Here is a 23,167-nt window from a genome sequence, read left to right as displayed (position 1 = left end):
AAGAACAGATGAACAACCGAGAAGGAGAATTACCTGATCTGATCCTCAGGCACAGGGTTTAAAGAGATCAAACTGCATACAGATTGCTTGAATCTCAGGTCATGTTGTTGACAGTCCTGCTTTAGACAGGACTGTATAGTCCTGAAGTATATTTATGTCTTCTTATTTCAGTTCTCTAATAAAATGCTGACACTTTTTATATTGTCTGCTCCAAGACACTGTTTTTTGGGGAAATGAGGGCTGAGGGATACAGTAATGCAAATTGAGTATTTGGAGGTTAGGACAGCACAGGGATATCAAAACTGAGAGACTTTGGCCCCTCTGAGAGATGAACCAAAGAGAGAAATAATCATGAAGTGGGGAGGGAAAAAGGCAAGAGAATTTGCATCTTGCAGAGCTGCCCATGGGAGAAATTTTCACTGCAGCTAGTTCTCCACTTTTAGGCAGAAAATCCTTTCCTCTCATGGAGAAGAGTGTGAGATTGGAGGATGCAACTGAGACACTGCTGGAATGTGCAACTCTCCCGGAATTACAAGGAGAAGTGGTTTGGCTGTGTGACAAGGATTGGAGTTGCATGGTCTCTTGGGTGGAACAGGATGTGGTGGTGTTTGCATGGCACTGCTGAGGGGCGTGGGAGAGATGTGCAGGAAGATACCACAGATTGGCAGTGAGCAGAATGCCAAAGAAGATTTTAAAATTATAGATGACCTGAGAAGAGGGAGGAAGATAAAATCTGCTTCCTGTAGAAAATTAAATGCTCCTACAGGAGCCAAGTGTGAAAAGAAAGAGAGTCAGAACTACAGGATGCAGTGGCACCTCTGAGTATCTGCCTCAGGCAAAAGACAGAGGCAGACAGGAGAGAAAAGCAGTAAATTTCCACTGAGTTTTCTCTCTGGGGATTAGGATGACATGCAACAAATTCAGAAGGTGAAGAAGAAGGAAAATGCTATGCCCAGTACTCTCAAAACAGCCCTGATTGTTCCACTGCTGAAATCCTTTGCTGGCAGCACACACATCCCTGACTCACAGCCAACTTCCACCCCACATCTCCCCAGCTCAGCAGCTCCCTTTTGCAGTGCAGGAAGCACCAGAATACTGTTATATAGAGTAATGTTATATAGAGAAGCAATGTGAGTATCATTTCACAGTATTTGCATTCTGGTGAGGTTATTTAATACCTCTGTTCTTTCTGGACAAATTTTAACCAAAAATTCAACTTAAAAAGAAATTGGGTTTAAAAACGTCTGAATAGCTATTTAACAGAGTGGTAACTTGAAACTATTGTAACCAGGCTAAAAAATATCCTTACATTCAGCTATTCACTTCTTTGACAGCCCTCTTTTCCATGAATATATCCCAGATTATCTATATTTCAAAAAGCTATAGCCCTTGTGGAAGATGGTGCCACGCTGACTCACCTTTTGCCATACATCTGCAGGGCTACTTCTTCCAAATCCTATGGATCGTATGGAAGAAGCAGAGGAGCTGTAAAGCTCCTTGTTGAATAACACATGCAATCCTGAAGGAAAGGAGGTGTAATAAGGGAGATTTTTCACAAGCTGCCTTGTGAAAGGACTTCACCTTTACTTAATGTAATTTCTCAGCTCTCTCACTGCTCTGGGCTTGTTTATCCGTAGCTGTGTTGCACAAATCCTCCTGTTCCAGGAGTTGTCCCTCTGCAACTGTGAAAAGCCCTTTCCTTCTTCATAGGCTGAAAATCCTGGATGCCCAAAAAACCTGAGGATAGAGAGGTGGAGATTCTCTTTATAATAAGTAATTTGCTAAGTGGATTAGCAGGGACAGATACATCAGCATGTGAGGGATATTTACAGAATGAAGAATTGTAGGATTGCAGTTCTTTTTTCCCCCTTTCCTTTTCAAGCTTTAAAAAAATCTGCTAAAGGCAGGGGCATCCCATGTGATGGCTAAAGGCATTTTGGAACAAATGTAAACAGTGTCTACACAGCCATTTTCTGAACAGACTTGTCACCTGAAAGCTCAGAGCACTGGAAGCACAGGGAGGGTCAAAGATGAGCAGTTCCCAGGCTGATAAATTTGCTTTACTTGTCTCACATAGCAAACAGGAGGGCACAGGCACACCCAGAGCTGCAGAAATTGATGCCTGCTGGTAAATCCTTGCACAGTAGATCAGGAGCAATCAGGAGAGTCTGCTTTTGAAGGCCACTGATGTGGGCTCTGCAATGGCTGTGCATTTGATGTACTGCAGTTTTACCCTCCCAGAAGCAGTGGTTGAAGTGCAACTATGCAGAAAGCACTCAGTTCCAAAAAGGCTGTTATTTACAAACAGTTTTGTAATGAGGTTTCAGAGACAGAAGTGTTCTAACAGTTGGTCACTGAGCCTTTGTGTCATCACAGCTCGGTTATCTGAAGATCTGTATCTGACATCCTGTAAATACCCACTGCTGCAACCGTGCTGGCCCCTGCACGTTATCTTCAACTCAGTGATGTGGCTTCCTAGAACTTCTCCATATTGTGATACCCCTCCCAACCTCACACACCAAATCACTTATCTGTGCTGTAAAAATGCCCAACAACTGGAAGATAGAATCATAAAATCATAGAATGGTTTGGGTTGGAGGGGACCTTAAAGATCATCTCATTTCAACCCTCCTGCCATGGACAGGGACACCTTCCACTAGACCAGACAGACAGGCCAATGTGAAGAGATGGACAAGAAAGCAGCCACCTCCTTTTCTTGGCAAATGTGGTTAAAAAATGGCAATACATAGAGAAACTAATTATGATGCATGGATTGGGCTTTTCAAGAAAGGAAATTATCATTGCTTCTTTCCTCTGTGAGACTGCGTCATGGAAAATCTGAGGGTGGCTCCAGCTGAGCATGAGTCAGAGGATTCTTCTCAGCATTTTGTAGGTTGCCCTCTTACACAGAGAATTTTCTCATTATCTCCTTTCAAATGGCACAGGGATGAGGATGCTACCTGTGTCTGATGGACTGACTTCTTTCTGCAGAGGAATGTGAAAGCAGTGATGATATCTCAGGGCTAGATATTTCTGCCAAGTAATTTATATTCATTTTTATCATCTATGAAAAAAATCCAACAGTTATCCACAAGAGCCCTTATTAGGAAAGATTTTGAAGATGGAGATCGCCACGAAGGCTGCAGGAATTAAACCAGAACAGCAGGTCAGCGAGGAAAAAAAGACAGCAAATTCATGGCAGCTACAGTGAAATGCCATCTATCTGCCTTCTATAAGGAAGGATGATCAAACTGAATTACAGGCTCAGATTTTTTGCCACTTTTCTCTCAACACTGAATGCCTTGGAAAACCCATCAGCGTATGTCAGGAGAAATAATATTATGATGTTTACTACAAAGAGCTACTGAAATATAATAAATTGTGAAGAAAACACGGCTCCAGCACAGAAGCCCATTTACCAAATGAGGTTTACACCTTCATTAGGGTAACATCCATTCCAGGGGTCAAGGGCGTCTCAATATAATTGATCCCAAACTTTGCCTCTGAGGTTGAACAGACAAAAACCCAAGTGCACAGTTGTGAGAATCAGATACTGTAACTTGGGAAGGGAATGTGACGGAGCAGATGAAGAATGAGCAGCAACTGAACCAAACTAGTAAATTCTTGTTCCAAGGGTCTGCAGTGCTCCCACCCTGGCTGTGCTGTGCCATAACATGGTGCAGAACAGAACTCACTTTTCCTAGTACATCATTCTGCTGAAGAATGGGAATGGGAGCATTTTATGGTCTCCATGAGGGTTCAGCTGCAAAGGAGTCTCTGACACCAGAGGTACAAATAATTCTGGCACTGCAAGCTGGCCTGCTTGTCAGGAATGCCTGCATCACAGCAGGATGGTATTTGTCTGCCAAAATACCCTTGTAATTCTCTGCTCAATTGCCCTCAATAATGGGCTATTGCCCTTCTTGGGTCACTCATTTTCCAGGTGTTTCTTCAGGAGTCCCAGGATTTGCCTGAAGCTGAGGGGATGATCACAGCAGTCCATTCTCCCTGAGGTGACTCCTACCAGTAAGTGATTCAGCTGTACCTGTCACTTGGCTTGTTTACTCCTGTAACACTGGAACTGTTTGAGGACCATTTCCATATCCTGTGGATTTTTCTTTTGCAAAAGAGCCTGTGGGAGCTTGCTGCTATGGTGACTCTAAACACTTCTGAACACCTCTTTCCCTAGGGGCTGCTGCAGTGTCACTGCTAAAGTAGCAGCTGCTTTTGGTAGGACAATTTTCTCATTATTCCTTTTCAACTGAATTTCTAGGTATAAGCTCCAGTAAATGTAAGAGGTGTAATGAGGTGGGTGCTTTACAAATGCAGTGAAAAGATAGTCTGCTGTTCGAAGAGTGAAATACCTAAATTAAATACATTAAGCCAGAGGGATCATAGAAATTAGTTTGGTTTTTGTTGGGGTTTTTTCAGAGTACTAAGTTAAACTTCCATGAAGGACAATTTTCCCAAATCAAACTAGCTTGCTTTAATCCATTCTTCCTGTTGAGTCCCTGCAGAAATGGGCCCAGAATACCACTCTGCTTTGTTGTTGCTAGAGAGTTAAAGAGCATAATTTGCATTTCTAAATCTGCTAGGAAGGTGTGACAATGGTTTCATCTAGCAGCTTCACTATAAAAAGAGGAAGATGTAGCAGGAGGAAAATGAGGATGCTGGGTTTGATTTCTCTTATTTGTTTTATACATAAGTAAATTCAGTAATCTTATCCATTAATTATTCCTGACTTATGCTGCTGTAAGAAAAAGGATTCAGATTCTTCAGTCAACACATCTTTTAGATCCAAGAAAATATAAAATTCAAAAGTCTGTTAGAACACCAAGAATAAGCCACTCTCCACCTCTACAGTCTCCATTTTATTGCTGCTGGTTGTGAAGAATCTCTGATCACAAAGATGGAGATGAGGAAAATGAATGGTTCTCAAATTCTGTTTTGGTTGACTAGATGATTTCAGGGTAAAAAGAACATTAAATATACTTACAATGTGCACAGCCCATGAACAGACAGATATATCTTATATTCCTGAGTACAAATAATACCTACAAAATACACTAGGTATGCAAGTGCACTGAGCCAATCTTAGCTTGCGCTCTGTGTTACTTAATTGGTGGGAAAAAAAGAGATGTTTTTGGAAGAGCTCTTTCACCACTGTCTTCTGCTTGATCATATTTAATAGGCTTTTCCATGTGGTTTTCCAAGTATTTCTCTGGAATAGCATGCTTCCTTGTGTTCTGCACATCACTTTCTGCTGTGCCTGTGAAAGGAGTCAGTCTGTCAGCCAGTTCACTTCTCACTTTGTCAGCTGCATTTTTCCAGAGATTCTCTGCAACAATAAATCATTAAAATGAGAGGGTTAAGACTGCTGACTCTTAACAGCAGGTAAAACACAGGATTGACACAAACTCCCAGCAAATCAGGTGAAAGTTTTCTCAGGAATCTCACAACCCCCACTGCTGCATTCTTTTGCGCTGAAAGTGGCATGCACTGTGGTGTGGTGTCAGATACTGTTCTGTTCTCAGCAGGGAAAAGGGTTCTCTGCGTGAATCTTCAGCACTTCCAGTCTTCTTGCAGGCAGCTGAACTAAAACATAAGGCATGCAGCTCTACACAAGTGAGGAGTGGTGCCTGTACCCACCCCATTTCAGGGGCCAGCCATCCATTATCTCCACACTTCCACCTCCCCTCGCTCCAGGCAGATGACACTGAACACAAAGCAACCCCAAACACTGGTGGTATAAATGCCCTTAGTCCTGAGGTAGAATATGCTTACGGATAGTTTCTCTTCTACTTTCCAGCACAGAGAAGGAGCCATCACTCATCTTCCTTGGGGCCTGTGGCTTCCGGAAGATTTTGGGCTCCTGGATCCACGCGTGTTTCATCGCTTCATCGGGAGTCATGCGCAGGGAGGGCTCCCACCTTAAATCCACAGGAGACAAATCATTATTCAACTATTTCTATCTGAAAATTGGTAAAAGGCAAGAGATTCAGCCCTGTCTGTTGAAAGTCAGGTTATGAGGACATTTTTTTGAAACAAGATAATTTTCTTTTTATCCCAAAACCACGGAAAAATCTGTGATCTTCTCCAGCCTTCAAAACCTATTTACGTCAGCACTGTGCTGATCAAATCCTCTGCAGCACCAAACCATTTTTAATATGCAGTTCCTGCTTCTATTAGGGTAGGGACCCAACATTCTTGTTTAAGGTTTGGTTTTTTGCTCCACTGAAATTATTTTCTGAAAATTCTGATTCAACCTGCAAACCGAAATGAATCCATGATTCACACAGACTTGGCAAACAGAGAACACTGAAAGCAACCCTTTTGTGAAATATGGTGGGATGATTTTTTCTTTCTTCCCCATGTTATCACAAGTTTGCAGTTTCTTTAGAATTTCTTTAGGAAAGTGCTACTGAACTGCTAGAAAGAAATTTTAAGTCACTGCGAAAGAAGGCACAGTAAAGTGTCCATAATAATAGTTATACAAATGATACCACGTAGAAAACAAAACAAAACAAACCCAAAACCCCCCACCAAAAAATAAAACAAGCAAACAAAACAGATACCAGGATTTTAAAGGCACAAAAGAATAAAATCAAAGTCAAAAGTAGCTTGTTGAGTACAGTATGAACTCACATTAAGCATCCTTTCAAGAAGTCCAAGAAGCCAGCATCATGAGTGTTCAGCACTGTGCTTAGATCCTTGGAGTCTGGGCATCTCTTTTTCCCCTTGCTGTTAGTTACAGATTTAGGAAAACCTTTGGAATCTTAGAAAAAAAAAGACATCCTCAAAAATTACATTAAAAACCTTCACTAAATACCTTAAAAAGTTGCATAAACAGTATCCAGGTCCATCCCACTAATTCCTGTTTTGCCCTGTTGCATTGATAATCTACAAGAATTGTGGTGAACAGGATTGATTACATCCTAGAGACCATATCCTACATTTTGTTTGGTTTGTTTGCTTTGAGCAATTTCCAAACCAAATTTTTACACAGAGAAATGAAAAATGTAAATTAGTTCCCAGAGCCCACTGCATTCCTTTCAGCAACAATATTTTTAAAGAGCAACTTCTCTATCACTTTGGCAATTAGAGGCCCATAAGACATGAAGAGCAGAGCTCCAGGTTTGTTTACAGGCCTCATTTTATTGTTTTACTTTTTTCCCATACCTCTTCCTGGAAGTATTTTTATCAGCTAGGAATCAGATAAAGATCTCTGACCCTACTCTCTACCAGTGCTATTAATTAGTGATTAATAACCAGGGAGGGATCCAGAAATGACAAATAATCAGAAGAAATTACCAAAGAATGTTCTCCTCCTTGATGCAGCCTGGATAAAATCAGCTGGTGGAAGACCCAATACCTTCATAGAAAATTAATTCATAGAGTTACTCCTCATTTCATACAGATACTCAACAACCAATAGGTGAGGTGTGGCATTTTGCCCTCCTTATGAAAAGAAGTTGAATGTTGCAATTTACTGTGAAATGTCTGCAAAATATTTCCTCTTATTGTGGAGGGAATTAAGGGATTCCTTAGTGCTGCCTGTACACATCTTTGCATCAAAAATAGCTTGGCCAGCAGAACCAGGGCAGAGATTGTCCCTCTCTCCATGGCACTGGTGAGGCCACACCTCAAATCTGTGTCCAGTTCTGGACCTGTCACTTCAGGAAGGACATGGAGGGGCTGGAGCATGTTCAGAGAAGACAACAGAGCTGGGAAGGCGCTGGAGCAAAAGTCTGATGAGGGGAAGCTGAGGGAGCTGGCAAAGGTCTCAGCCTGGAGGAAAAGAGGCTCAGAGGGGCCCTTCTGGCTCAAAGAGCCATTTGGCTGCAATAAACATCCCTCTGGAGGGCCAGGCCATACCCAATCATATTTCATTATTGCTTGAGGTTTCTTTTTGTTTCTGGTGGTGCGGTTTATCAAATGGGTGTGCAAACCAATCCCAAAAGTTACCTCCATGATGCAGGCAAGTTGGTCAGCTTCATTTTCCCCTGGGAAGAGCGGGTAGCCTGTGTAAAGCTCTGCTATGATACAGCCTAAGCTCCACATATCAACAGCCATAGCATAAGGATGACCAAGAATCACCTCAGGGGAGCGATAAAAGCGGCTCTGAACATAGGTGTACACTGGATCAAAAATCAGACAAGAAGCAAAAATCACAGTTGGGACTGAAATGTCAATTTGCAGATTTCGCAGAAGAGAGGCATATGTTCAGGAATCATAAATCTGTCTATCCACAGATTGCTCACATAGGCTCTGGAAACATTTTCTAATCTCATCCTAAAAGTAATGGGTGATACACTTTCCCCTGTTCCATTTAGAAATTGTTTTTCAACAAGTTTCACTGAAGGAAATTGTTCTCCTAATGCTGTGATTCAGTTTATCCATGCTCATTTTCCTATTTGAAGGTGTTGCATTTGCATCAATCAACAGTTCCTAAATTAAAAGTACAGTTCCCATTTCCCTCCCTGTGGTATTTATACAAAAAGTACCAGTTGTAATTTAACCATCTCACAGAGAAACACTCTCTGGACCTGACAAACTTCTTGATAAGTGAAATATTTGGATTATCCTCTTAAGTTTGTTCCAGCTAACCACTCTTGAAAGTGCAATTCTGATTTCAACACAGGAGTAAAGATGCTGATTGGGCTTGGGACAAAGAAAAAGAATGGTAATATCTTACTTGTCTCTACCAGTATTTGCTCCACCACCAGTGGCTGAACAGTTCACCAGGTTCTAATTAGGGGCATAGGTCAATATATTAGCCCAATCCAAGAAATAGCTTTTCCACATTATTTAAAATTAAGAAAGCTTATTAAGAAAATTACATGAACTTGACTTTTCTGCAAACCTCTTTGGTCTTCATAGCAGCTTGATCCAAAATCAATAACTTTGACTGAACCTTGCCCATTGTGGTATAATAGTATGTTCTCCTAAAAAGAAAAAAAAAAAAATCACAGGGAAAAGAGGAGTTTAACACCATATTAAGCTAGGGAAAATCAGAATGCAAATCGCATTTACACTTCTCTGCATAATGAGAGCTTCAAAATCCAAACTCCTTTGGAATGCATTTGCTAACATGAGGGGGCAGCCAATAATGTGCAATTGTGCAAAGCAGAGGGGAAATTTGGAAAGGTACCCAGGCTGCAGGTGAGACAGAAAGGGCACCAGGGAGCTCCCCAAAACTCAGGGTTGCTTATCTAGTAAAAGCCAAACTGCACCTGGCTTTGTGCTGTGCTGAATTAACCAGAACCATGCTTTTGTAAGCACAGAAAGCCCCTGGCCCATGAAGGAGCCACACTCCACAGCTCTCCCCTGCACTGCCTGCCCCAGACTCTGCGTCAGCTCACCCCTCCCCACCTGTGTGATGCACAAGTCTCAAGGGAGGGACAAATGGACAAGGCAGGGTCCCGTGGATTCTTAGCTGGGTGCAGGTGGGTACAGCACTGGATTCTTGCAAGTCCAGCTGGAGAAGTGGTCCTTAAACAGCCAGTTCAGGGATATATGTGTGTGCACTGATGAGCAAACACAGCCTGCAGCTCCTTCTGCAGAGCTGAGTTTTATCCTCATTAAAAGTCTGTCTAAATGAAGGATTTCCTTCTCCATGCCTCAGCAGACAGATGGTTACCTTTATCAACCAGTTTTACAGTGATTATATGTCAGGGCTTTGAAGGACTGAACACTTCCCAGGTGGATGCCAAATAATGATGAAGTGGTTTCCTGGGTAATTAGCTCATAAGGAAATGCTTCATGTGCCAGGAAGGAGAAGCTGCTACTGCTGAAAGTCAAGGCAAGGACTGACTTCCATAATCCAGGTGCTCTTGGCTCTGCTTTGGGAAGCAGCATCCCATCTTTGCAGCTCCCTATCCCTTCATGCTCATGGTGGGACTCTGTTTCTTATACTGAATCCCTCACAATGCAAGGGAGCTGGTTAAACCTGGAAAACCAGGACTGACTGTAAAACCAGGCTTTGGAGGCAGTGATTACCTAGCATAAAGGCCAGAGAAACTCCATATTCTACCTAATGCTGAGAAATATCATAGGAGGCAGATGGGATAACAGATGTGATTTTCAGGCAACATAAATTCATGAAACTGTACAATTGTTGAATGAGAACAAAATTGTCTTTTAGTTAACTCATTACATTTTCACTAACATGTTGCTCTATTTAAATACAGACTACACTAATTGATGCTGCCAACGTCATTCCTTGTCAGTGGCTGCCTGGAAACAGATTTCCCATTGGGCTAATTGTTTTTGATTCATATATTTGGGTTATCTTGCAAGCCTCTCTCCTCACTGAAAATTGGTCTGGCAAACATATTGGTAAGACACTTGGTATAGAAAATATGTGACTTCTCAGAATTCTAAATCAAGCTACATTTAGCAAAGTGACAACAGAATTTTATCCTTAGCATTTTTACCTGAGAACTTATTTATTTCTTTATTGGTTAATTTGCCCTTTTGAAAAGGAAATCAAGGGAAACTTTCATCTGAAGTGAAAATATAATTAAAGTCCTTCAGAAATCTCAGAAAATTGCAAAATATTAAATTTGGGACTTAAGGAGAATGGAAATGTTTTACCTAGCATGAATGCTTAGGAGATACAGCAGAGGGAATTGGAGGACAGACTGTTCCACAGAATTACTTTGTCATTTACTAGGCTACTTAATTTTATAGTTATGCCTGAGAAATTAAATTGACTTAACAGAATAACCTGAAACAGGCTGCCTTGTGAATACTCCTTGTATTACAAAGTCCGTCATTTTGAAATATTTAATTTTGCAAGTATTTTTCTTTTTCTCTAAGCAAAAAGTCATTACCTGAATTTGATTCATATTTGCATATGTTTTGGCAATGAAATAATCTCATTTAGTGCTTTGGTGCATGAACTGAATCTATGGTAACAATCAGTTGACTGTAGCATGAGCATAATGTGAAGTAAATCACAGCTTCTGTACAAACATCACACTGGGTTTTTAGGGTTTCTCCTGACAGTTCCTCTCAATCAATAAAGAGTAGGATAAGCTCATTGATTCTGTACAGAATACCAGGTGATGAAATGATTGTACTTACAGGCTTCAGATCACAGTGAATTATTTTTTCCTGGTAGAGCACTTGCAAGCACCTCAGCACACACCGAGTGAAGTGGCGAATCAACGACAGGCTGAAGCCTTGGAAATTATTCTTTTTGATCAGCTCATACAAATTTATTCTGTGGGGGAGGAAGAAGCAGCAGACAGAGAGCAGATAAGAGATTGGAGAATTTATTTTTAAAGGCATGATTAGTTTCCAGTGCATTAAGAGCTTGTCTTTCCACATGGAGGACTCATGCAGAGGAAAATGACAGCTATTTTCCTTCCTGCAAATGCTGCCCTGCATTTGATATGCACAAACACCTCCCAGATCTAAAGCAGATGTAAAATCACTGAACTTCCTTGCTAAACTCTCTGCTGTTAAGCAGCTGTGCTGATTTTTACCAAGAACCATAATCATTCAGGAACCAAAAATTTTTTTTTCTGTCTCCTTTTGCTGTCATTTCTCTTTGCTTTGGTGTCTTGAGTAAATAATTTCTGCCTAAAGGTTTTTAACCAGCAGTGAATATTACTAGATAACCCCCCCCACAAATCAGGTCTCAGTGGGTTTTTTTATCCCTCTGGTGACATCACATCTCAGCAACTTCCAGTAGCCCTGCTCAGTAGCCTGGAGAAGAGAAGGCTCTGGAAGATCTCATTGCAGTTTTCCAGCGCCATAAGGGGTTTATGAAAAGGAGGGAGAGAGATTTTTGATAGTGATAGTGACAGGACAAGGGGTAATGATTTCAAACTGAAAAAGGAGTAGGTTTAGATTGGATATTAGGAATAAATTCTTCCCTGTGAGAGGTGTCCTCAGCACTAGCACATGTCTGCAAGGACATGACCAACTGGAGCTTTCTGCCTTCCTCACTGGAGTGTCCACTGGTGGCAGGCACGGCCCATTCCTTTGGAATTAAAGTTGCCCAGACTTAACGGAAAAGATCACAAATCAAAGGCTTTTCATGGTATTTTAAAGGCAATGAAAATTTTACCAGACAAACATTTTTCTATGACAACAAGGCTTCAACTCCTCTGTGGAGACCTAAAGATAGTGGATCTCCCATTTCCCTGTGTGTTTCCATAGAGGCTTTCAGAAAAGACTGATCTGTGACTTGCCTGGAGAGGAGTCACCTCTCACCCCGTGTGCCTGTAAGTGACAGACTCACATGCAGCAACACGAGGGATTCAGGTTTCTTTGGGATCAAGCTGTGCATACCATGCTGAATCTTCAGCAGGGTCTGCAGCACATGCACCAATGGGGGCTTTGCTCTAGGGGCTGGAGAAGAGTGGGTAACCTGGATAATTCCAGTTTGATTCCCTGATTACAAGAAGGCTGATGAATAAAATAATCTGACTTCTCCAAAATTCCTCCAGAACTCCTCCTAAGAAGCCCTGCAGCAAAGATTCATAAAAAGTAAGATGCAGTTTTATTTTTATATTATTTGATATTATTCATATTTATATACCCTGAAGTTTACCAGTCCTGCATTTACTCTTTTCCTCACAGGTCTTTCGGGGAAGAAGCCTTCAATACCCAGCACAGAAAATAAGGGATGGATCATGTCATTGCCCGTGTGAAGTCTGAACGTGGCCTTTTTCAGTTCACCTTGGGTGATCAAAGGCTCAGTTATGCAGTCTGTGTTTAGACAGTGTTGCTTTCTAGCTGCCAATTCTTCTGAAGAAGACATAAAAATTAAATCTTGTAAGGCACAAGAGCTACAATTCTCCCCAAGGTATATGTAAAGGAAAATGTACTTTACCCTAGCAGTTCAAAGGAGATACAGAAGTGATTGCGAAAGTAGAAGTACTCCTTCATGTGGATGATATTGTGAGTATCATCTTTGTCTTTCTTCAGCAGAGCATCAAGGATCTTCACTTCTACCAAAGCCTGGCTGTGAAATCTGAAATATCACATGACATGGGAATGGTGACATCACCTCAGGGTAGCATTTGTATTTCTGCAAATGCTACAAACACCATAAGCTCAGCAGGTTGGACAATTATTAAAATGTTTCATTCAACCCCGTTAACCATTGTAATTTGGATTTCTTACTGTTGATTCCTAGTCTAAATACACTGGCCTTACATAACACTTCAGGGTACCTAATTTGACTTGTCTGAAAAAACCTTTAAATGAAAAGGTTTCCAGTGAGCATCCAGACTAAAATCCTGGTGCTCTCAAGTCTATAGGAATGTTTCACTTTCCTTGAACATGTTTCACACCTACCACAGTCAGACAGGGGATTCTGAAAAGCATCTTTACACTTAGTGTTCAGTGAGGGGGAAAATGGAACAGCTGAACATCTGTTTCACTGACTCTGCCTCAAGCTCACAAATTTGTAACCAGCCACTTAACAGGAACAGGTTGCTTAGGACTGCAGTGTAGAATTCTTCATGTTCAAGCAAGTGATAGGCACCTTCCAGCATATTCCCGTGTTTTTGGAACCTTGTGGGGATGACCCCTGCTCTCAGTCCTGCACAGCTGGTTACCTGGGTTGTGTATTCACTGTGCAAGAGACAGAGAGACCTTGTGAGTCTGGAGAAACTGTGCTTGCTCTCCTAGGCTGTCTCTCCTCCAGGTCCAGGCCAGTTCCTGACATCCTCTTTCCTCACTCTGCACTCACTGTGTTTAACGAACGTACAGGAGGTTTGATTTTGATTTGTTCATGTTGTCACAGTTTGCTTGTATATAAGAGGGATGACTTTACTGGTTTAAAGTCAGCAGGTATCTCACCTTTTCTTATTCCTTATTATTTTCAATGCCACTAACTCATTGGTTTTGTGATCCAGGCATTTGGCCACCTGCCCAAACGACCCTTTCCCAATGACCTCCAAGACTTCGTAGCGGTAGGCAATGTGGTCATGTAAAACCTTCAAAAGAACACAAAGGGCTCAGATTCAAGGAGTACAACAAAGATCAGGCTTCCCAGAAGCTCCTGTGTGTTTGAGTCTGCTCTCCATGACAGATGGTGGGCTAGCTGCAGGTGAAGGCTACATCAAATAATGATAACAAGGAAAATCCCAAGTGATGCTTCCATAGCCCAGCTACCTTGCATCAACCCTGCATGACATGCAAAGTGAATTCTCTCTTCAGGTTTAAAAGGCATTTTTTCACTATGTGAACATTTATCTTCTAGAAACAACATTTATCTCACAGACAACACTTAAAAGTTGGCATAAAATCACTACAAACTTACTGAGCTCAAAACAAATACCATAATTTTTCCACTTACCTTTAAGTAGGAACCATGCTCATCATCATAACAATTATTATTCTGGGTTTCAGGCAAACCTTCAATCTTTTTAGCTTCCAGGCCAAGAAACCAGAGCTCTGTATAATTGAAAATTTCTTTTTGCTCATAGACTGTTAACTGGTTTCTAAAATTTTTCAAGGCTTCTAAATCAGAAAACAAGAACGTAAAACCACAAATCAATAAAATGTTAGAAACCTGATGGCAAAGTGCTTTTACAATGGAACATTTCACAGTAGGGCCCACCACTTTGAGCAGGATGCTGAGAAAAGCTGTTAGAGTTCACTTCCAACTAAGATTTCTCTTTTTCTACAATTTCATACAAATTTATATTTCTTTTTTTTATTTTTTTCTGGCTTGCAGTATTAAGTTCAATAAAGCACTCATCATCTCTCAGCAAGACTTTTAAGAGAGCTTAGGTAAAAATTATTTAATTGTGAGGGAATTATATAGATATCATGAAAATCCCATCTGGTGTCTATCTGCTCCCTCAGGCTCCAAAACTTACATGAAAAGTTACATTTTTATTGGTTTGATTACTATGCTTATAAAATGTCAGTAATGTCTAGTTAACCAAAGCTTTCAAGTACTTGTTTTTCTGATAAAAATCATCAGTCAGATGCTTGAGGTTAGGAATTAAATGGAGTCCAAATCTGCTTTTCTCCTAGTTCTGATTCTTCCTGCATAAAATTTCAGCTGCCCTAACACCTCCACTCCCATCATTTAAATGTGGATATATATTCAGACAGGAGCATTATAAATCTATGTGTTGCATGCATGTGTGGGTGTTTTGTTAAACAGTGGCAGATCTTCATCCAGCAATGCAGGGATGCTAAATCATTTCAAAGCAAAAGGCCACTACTTTTTTTTCCTAGACTCCTTCTAGAAATAGATTAACTCTGTCAGAAACTTTCTAGATCTCAGAACTCCCAAGATGCAATTTAGCCCACATCAATAAAATGGGACACAGCCACAAGGAAGTGGGAAAGGGTTTTATGCTTGTAATGGAATATTGCTCTCACCTACCCCACCTAAGTCTTAGATAAATACACATTCTTTTTGATACTGCATGTTTTTCTTCTGTATTTGTGTTAGTCAAATCATTCCCCTACTGGGTACTTCCCCAAGCTGGATAATCAGAAATCACTGAGTCCCATCCATATTGCTGTGCTCTAAATTGTTAAATATTTCAGCAGCCATTAAACATGGCACCTCTGGTCCCTGAGTGTCCTGACTGTACACACTCCTCATCTGTGCAGACAGCCTGTCACTTCAATCCTTTCAGTTTATCCAGGGATATTCTACCTGAAGCTGTCATAGGCAGTTTGACACCGATGTTGGTGCTCTCCAGTTCGGATGGTTTTGTATGGACTCTGGTATCACTCTCAGGAAGACTGACTGGAAGGTTAAATTGAGGAAAATTGCCTTGAATTCCATTTTCCTGCCAAGCAGAAAAAAACCCCTAAAATTAAAAACTGCTATATTCACAGAAACAAAGCTGCAGTATATTTATTTTGGATTAGTTGAGTAATCTCTATGTCAATTTTGTGCTGAGATAGAACAAGCAAGCTTGAGCACTAGGACACCCTGCTTATTCAGACTGCAAATTCTATCAAAAGCATTAAAGGCTGTTGGACCATGGAAAGATAAAGCTCTATAAATGAGAGAAGGAAGTTCATCTTCCAGATCCTTTCAGTATATGGACTCTCTAGAAATGCTATGTATACCAATGGTGGTCAGCCTTGGAGGGCTGTGGAACAATCCCTCTTGGAAACCATGCCAAACCAAGTGAAAGGCAGGAAGTTGATTTGGAATAACCAGTATGGATATGCCAACAAATGGTGTCTGAATGACTTGGTTGTCTTCTGTTATGAAGTGATGGGCTTGGCCAGTGGGAGAAAAGCAGTGAGCATCATGGACTTTGCCTTGAGCAGGGCCTGTGACACTGGAGCCCAAGTGAGTGGGAGATGAACTGGATAAGTGGATCATAATGTGAGAAGCCTGCTCCAAGTCTGCTCTGCTTGTAGTGAGAGGTTGGGCCAGAGTCCTTTAGAGGACTCTTCCAAGCTAAAGGATTCCTTTATTTATTTCTCGTCCTTTGAGAAAGTCCTCATAGAAGTGGGGCTGGATGGAGACAAAAACCAGCTCAGTTTCAGAAGGGTACCAAAGCCATGTTCCAAAACCAGCACATGGTTGCCAAGACAAGGAGGACCCAGGGGATGGGGTATGGACTAACAAGTGGGCAAGCTTGGTCCACCACATCCTTGCAAGAAGTCCTGACTGGTACCACTTCAATAAAAGCATCTTGGTGCTTGTGGGGTTTGAATTAAGGATGTGTGCAAGTAAAAAGGGCTTCTTTTCAAAATGAAGCACTTTTCCAGACTTGTCTCTAATTCTGACCCTTTTTCTCTCTTCCCCCATACTTATACACTTGTGACACTTTGCCACTGACACTCTCTCAGTGGCACTTGGAGAGAGGCTGGTTCACCAGGCAAAAGAGATGTCCAGGAGCTTTATAACTCACCTGAAAAGAGGGGAGGACACTCTGCAAGCTCTTATTTGCTATTTGGGGCAGGCTGCTCTCAAAGGCGGGAGGGTTTGCAGCATCTGCAGCCAGACCATGCTTGACTTGACCTTCCAGATGTGGGAGGGAAAGGACACCACGACTGACTCTCTAAATAGAAAGCACAAGGAAATGTCACTTAACGACCTAGCAAGCAGTTCTGTGCCACGCTTTTGAACAGCAGAGGGATGCAACTCCTTGGAAAATGTGTGTGGTTCACTTCTGACACCTAAAGGCAAAGGGGAAATGAGCAGATGCTAAGGCAGCTCCAGCTGTACTAACAGGCAGCATGACGTTGTCCAGGCAATCCCAGCACAATTTAGGGAATGAGACTCCTCACAAGAACACTTCCATCCAGCATCAGAGCAGTGACTGCTTCAGCTGCAAAGGGTGGCTGGGTCTGGAAGCCCAGCAGCCATTCCAGGCAGCAGGACTCCCGTGAGTGGGGAAAAGAAAGCCCACACAGGGTAATAAGTAGGCATGAAGTGTCAATGGCAGAAAATACCATTAACTATTCCCAGTGGCAGAAGAGAAATTGGGACTGGACTGCTGCCAAACACCAGGGGTGGAGACAGTGGGAAGTCTTCCCTGCACTGGATTCTCTATATTTCCTTCCCCCTCATTTCCTATGGAGCTCCATTTGACTGGGCCCCTTTGTTGCACTCCTTACTGGTGAGGAAAAGGCAAGCTCTCAGCAAACTTTGCTTAAAAATAAATGCTAATGCTCATTTAAATAATCCAGGATTACTAGTCCTTCCTGATTTCTTCCATTTATTATTTGCAAAACACTTCTTTATAATTTTTTAATTACAGTCAGTCATTAAAGGGCACAGTTTTATGAATGTCTTGTATGTCTCATCAATGTCTTGAATATCTCAAGTCAGAGAAGTCAAACTCTTAGCAGCAAAGAAAACTCTTTCAGGTAGACTATTTCTTTGGTAAATAATAAAACAATTATTTGAAATAGATCTGAAATAGATCAACTGTGCACAGTGAAATGCAGAATAAGGTCTAGAGAGCAAAAGCTACAGCCCTCATAAACCTGTGAAATTTTTCTCCTCAGAGAAGCATAGAAACATATTTGGCAAGCTTTTGACAACAAAGGTGAGGTTTGATATTTTCTTAAAAAGCAAAGAGCAATGCTCTGAAGCCAATCAACTTTAATGAGTAAATTTCTTATTCCAATAAATAATGGAATAGCCTTTAAAAACTTAGAACTGGCATTCCAGTGGACTTTTCCCAAAAGCTTCAAGAAATAAAAGTGATGTGGTAGAAGAAATTCCTCAAATTCTACTGAACACAGCAAAACCAAAATACTTGCAGGCATCTGGGACAGTCATACAGCCACAGAGAAAATGGAAGAGGACAAGGAATAGAAGACTTGCCTCTGCCCATATTAATTTATTACAAGAGATCACTTAAAAAAAAAAAAGCATTCAGGTATTTTTGAAGTTAGCTGAAGAGTACATACCTGATGAAAGACTCTGTTAGAGCCCAGATGATCCCTCTCTTGAACAGTCAGCTGAGACTGAGAAAAAGCATCCACATGGGAAGACTGCAAACATAAAGCGAGGCTTTAATAAAAATTATTTTGGAAGAAAAAATTATGGAACCCCTGCCTGATTTCTGTATTCCCCTCCCTTGTGGCAATGCCTGTGCCTACAGAAGGTGTGAGAGAGGGCCACGAAAGCTGCTGAAAACATGTTACACTCTGGCAATGCCTTTCTCAATTGAGCAGCTGTTTTGTGGGCTGGGGCAGAGACAGTTTATTTTGTTATTATGCCTCTCAGATGCTTGGTGTGCCCCTGTGCTCAGCCAAGAGAAAGGGGCCTCTGTAATCCCTAAATATGTACTTGGAAGCTGGTGGTGAGTCTGCTTGGAAGAACAACTTTAAATTGCCTCATGAGATAGATAGAGCCCATACATTGCTAAAAGCAGCATTAAACTGATTCAGCTGATTTTGTAGAAATAAAAATAAAATCAGGGTTTGAGTTTACTGAAATATAGAAAAGCCCCATTGGCTCCAATGGGCAGAGAGTATTGGCAATAAATACAAAAAAACCCCATGGGGAAAGTGCTAAGCAGCTCACCATTTTAGAGTTTGCAGGTGCTTTCAGCAGTTTTTCAATAAACATGCTAAGCAGCATTGTACACTTTTGCCCAATAACAAACTGCAATGAAATGAAGAAATCTTTAGGATAATTTATATCAAGAAAACTCCATGGTTAAAGCAGATTGGATCTCTGCTCTATAGGCTGGAGTGAACCCCACTGGGTTTGGTCAAAAAGGCTCCTGAAAGAGTCTGTCTGAGCCTGGAAAAGGCAGGGACAACTCAGATTAGATGCTGCACCTGTGCTAATACACTGCAGATATCCATATATGGACATAGATAAACATAAGTATATATATATATTTATATAAAAAAGCTGTAGTGAGTGAGGGATGCTTGCATGCAAACTGATACACACACACACACTGTGACATTGATATAGGCAGGGCACATTAGCACTGCTGCAAGCAGGGAGATCAAACTGAACACACCCCAACAATGGCTCTGGCACATCCTGCCCTGAACAGAATCACAGAATGGTTTGGGTTGGAATGACTTTAAAAACCAAGTATTTCCAACCCCTGCCATGGACAGGGACACCTTCCACCAGACCAGGTTGCTCAGAGCCCCAGGCTCCAGGAATCCACAGCTTCTCTTGGACAACCTGTGCCAGGGTCTCACCACCCTCACAGGGAACAATTTCTTCCTCCCATTTCTTTCTCCTTTCCCATGGGAAAATATCCCATCTAAACCTGCTCTCTGTCACTGTGAAGCCATTCCCCCTTGTCCTGTCACTCCAGGCCCTTGTCAAGAGTCTCTCTCCATCTTTCCTGTGGGCTCCCTTCAGGCACTGCAAGGCCACAGTGAGGTCACCCCAAAGCCTTCTCTTCTCCAGGCTGAACAATCCCAATTCCCTCAGCCTTTCCTCCAAGCAGAGCTGCTCCACCCTTCTGATGATCTTGATGGCCTCCTCTTGACTGACTCCAGAGCCTGTAGCATATCCACCCTTGCATATGCACTTAGATTAGAGACTCTAAAAGACTTTTCCAAACTAAATATGGAGCTAAATCTCTGTGTACAGATCTACCTGACCACATGGAGGAAATTCTGCCTTTTGAAAGGTTCAGCTGTCTCACCATCAGCCAGGAAGACACCACTCAAACTGAGCAGACCAGCTGAAAACTGCCCTTGAGATAACTGTGCTCTGTGTCTGCTCTTCCTGTTCACAAATGAATATACAAACCCTTTTGCAAGGGCAAATCTGAGATCTAGAACAAACTGAGAACAGCTCTGGCATGAGATGAAGGGTGGCTGTGAAGCACAGGAGAATGGCAGGAAAGGGATAAGGACTAAAACCTGGACATGGTAATTCCCATCTTTGGAACTGGAGATCAGCCAGCCAGGGATAAGAGATGACATGCTGAAAATCCAAAATATTACCAGTGCCAACACAGCAAATGCCACAGAAGAAGGTCACTAGACTACTGCATCCTAAACAGGAGTGTCCTAGAGCATGACACAGTTTGCCAGAGCACCAAATATCCTTGTATGAATTTCTTTAGATCATGATTCCATGGAAAACTCAGTGCCACAGTATTTTCCCAGACAATGTACAGACAATCTTATGCAATCTACATATCTTGCATTTCAAGGGACAATCATATTTATTATGAAGGTGAGTCTGGGATACACACTCAAAACTCTACTAATGACATCAGCCCAGCTCTTAGTAAGATTATTAATTTTAGCACATGTTATACTTTTTCCTCACACTTCATCCATACTTCATTCCCAGCAAGCTATGATTTTCAGTTTCTGGAGCTGATGAAAATATTACATTTCATTTCAAGGTAGTTTCTTAACTGCTTCACTGCTTTTCTAGATACAAGTCAATACAAAGACAGGATTATATAGAGAAAAAGCTATCACTGAAAACCAAAGAAACAAAGACTTCTCATACGTGTGCAGACTGCAGAGTCTTCACTCCAAAAGGGCATTTTATTTCTTAGCAATTATTTTAAAAAGCTAGGCAGCTATGTCTAAATTCTTACATTTTTTTTAAAGTAGATTTACTAACAACAGAGCATGAAAAATTTAAAAAACATATTTAAAACTAAGCAAGAGCTAAGGAAGAATGTGAGTGGGCTCCAAGATGTGCTGCCAGAATTTGGATTTGGAATCAATTTAATTTCCATTCAGTGGGGAAAGATTACCAAGATTTTGAGGTGAACATTTCTCTTTTTACAGTGTAAAAGCAAAATCAGTCCAAGCCTTATTTTAAACCATGGAAATCTGTGATCCTCTTTGCCCCCCTTTCTCAAAATCTACTTACTAAGCTTTATAGCTCTTTAGGCAATTTATTCAATAAAATGAGTAAGTGACCGACCTTCATAAAATTACCCCAAATGGGTAAATAATATAAAAATCTATTTGTGGAAAAACTGATCTGTGCCTACAGCAGTCCTGCTGGTGGCTGAATGGGGAGCAGGTGGGTTTACTGGACAGTCCACATAGTGGTTTTATTTGATGGTCTTGATCCAAGTGACCCAGCAGAACTGCTCTAGCAAAATCCTGGAGTTGCCCTATGGGCTCTGCAGCTGAGCTGTTGTGGCTGGGCTCATTCTGGCAGATGCACTCCAAAGAAAAGCTGCAGCACCTGTTACTATTCCACTCCATTTCACCCCTGGTTTCCCTGCTCCTGTGGCACTCAGCCTTGTCCTACAGCTCCAAGGCTGCAATCCCAGACTATCATCTCCTGCTATTCCAGCCCTGAAAATCCTGGACCACCTTGCTCATTCCAGTTACCACCAAAGAAACAGAACAAGGTCCTCATCCACCACCTAGCCCACAGTCATAAAGTTTTAGCTTTATAGCATTCTGTAAAATCAAGCATCATGACACACTTCCATAATTCTCAAAATATCAGAGTATTTTTTCAGTACCATGTTAACCATAGAAATCAGAAATGCATTAAAATTTAGGAATTTTTTAAATACACAACTACATGAAAAAAAAGACCCCTTCATTCACATAGGCAATCTCTTCCCCCTGTTCTCAAAACTGAATGAAGCCTGTACAATACATGGAGAGAATGCAACACAGGTGCTAAACCATGCAATACATTAAAAAGCCATAGCAAATACACTCTCTCACTCAAAACACAGTAGGAACACAAACATTTTCCCTACCTTGTCAACTATTTCTGTCAGCATTACTGCGAGAGCTGTTAGGTGCAGGACAGGAGCTGTTTATTCCATTCAGGGAAGGCATTTCAGGAAGCCCACCTTCATCTAGTCAGAGCATAGCAGGAGCAGTTCCATGCACAGTGCCCTGAGCAGAAAAAAATGGATAATGCTTCTGCTTGGCTTCAGATTTAAATTTTTCTCCCGGAAATATGCCAGTGACTATTAGCTGCTCTAGTATTCTTTTGGTGGCCATCTGTTCCCTTTCTCAGCCTCCTTCTAGCCAAATATAATTTTCCATATTTATCATGGCAAGTCAGTAATAAGAAAGACAAATATAACAGGATTGGCTGTTCTCCTTGTCATCTCAGTCTGTTCTTTCTCACTGAGCTCATGTGCTTGCGAAACCAAAAAACACTTGAACTTGGATTTTGTCAAAATTTGTCACAGCGACCTTGCTATACATTGAGCAAAATCTCTTCAACAAGACTGACAGACTGGAAAATGAAAATTAATTAATTCCTTAAGGGTTGGTTTCTCATTGGGCATTGTGTGTCAGTGTGGCACCTTGGTCTGAGGTTCTTGAGGGCATTAGTGCAGAGCTGCTCTGCCCTGTGGGATAATGAGTGTGTGGATTATTTTGGTGTGGATAATGAGACAGAACTTAGCTGCCCTCCTGTCTTTCCTCTTTCTCCTTTGGATGCTGTGCATGTATGATGGGGCACTGATGGAGGCGTCCCTATTTCCCCAGCTGTCTTAGGGGAATATCTAAAGCAAAAATACAGTGTGGTCTACTCCTTCATACAGCCAAAGAATGACATGTTCCCTGATGGCCTGAAATCTGTCAACAACGCAGAATAGTTCTACTTTCACTCAGAAACCAGGGTTTTCAAGGAGAAAAATACGCGCTCACCCACTGAAGGCTGCTGCTTTTACAGATGCTGCTGGAATGGCCAAAGGACAAACAGTTGTTCCTCTGCACCCATGGTGGTCTCTGCAAAGCCTCTCCTGATGTAATTGCTGGGCTGCACCCT

At 41.6% G+C, this 23,167-nt stretch overlaps 1 protein-coding gene across 2 annotated transcripts; it reads right to left on the bottom strand.

The window, feature by feature from the left end:
• Positions 1–4,850: 4,850 nt before the first annotated feature.
• On the bottom strand, positions 4,851–22,432 carry DYRK4 (dual specificity tyrosine phosphorylation regulated kinase 4). 2 transcript variants are annotated; one of them, XM_005482799.4, is made up of 14 exons: positions 22,140–22,432; positions 18,373–18,456; positions 16,863–17,012; positions 15,644–15,779; positions 14,321–14,484; positions 13,822–13,958; positions 12,848–12,988; positions 11,089–11,227; positions 8,864–8,945; positions 7,966–8,138; positions 7,312–7,372; positions 6,646–6,775; positions 5,785–5,930; positions 4,851–5,338 (listed from the first exon to the last, which is right to left on the bottom strand). In XM_005482799.4, the coding sequence occupies exons 1-14, from the start codon at positions 22,161–22,163 to the stop codon at positions 5,112–5,114; spliced, it is 1,794 nt and encodes a 597-aa protein (XP_005482856.1). In that variant the 5' UTR covers positions 22,164–22,432; the 3' UTR covers positions 4,851–5,111. The 2 variants fall into 2 exon arrangements, with proteins under 2 accessions (XP_005482856.1, XP_005482857.1); XM_005482800.4 differs by having other exon boundaries at positions 14,321–14,418; positions 22,140–22,428.
• Positions 22,433–23,167: the final 735 nt, after the last annotated feature.

Source organism: Zonotrichia albicollis, chromosome 4 (assembly GCF_047830755.1).
Source record: "Zonotrichia albicollis isolate bZonAlb1 chromosome 4, bZonAlb1.hap1, whole genome shotgun sequence".
NCBI classification, from domain to species: domain Eukaryota; kingdom Metazoa; phylum Chordata; class Aves; order Passeriformes; family Passerellidae; genus Zonotrichia; species Zonotrichia albicollis.
The sequence above is the reverse complement of the archived record's forward strand: the minus strand, read 5'-3'. Positions and strand labels throughout refer to the sequence as shown.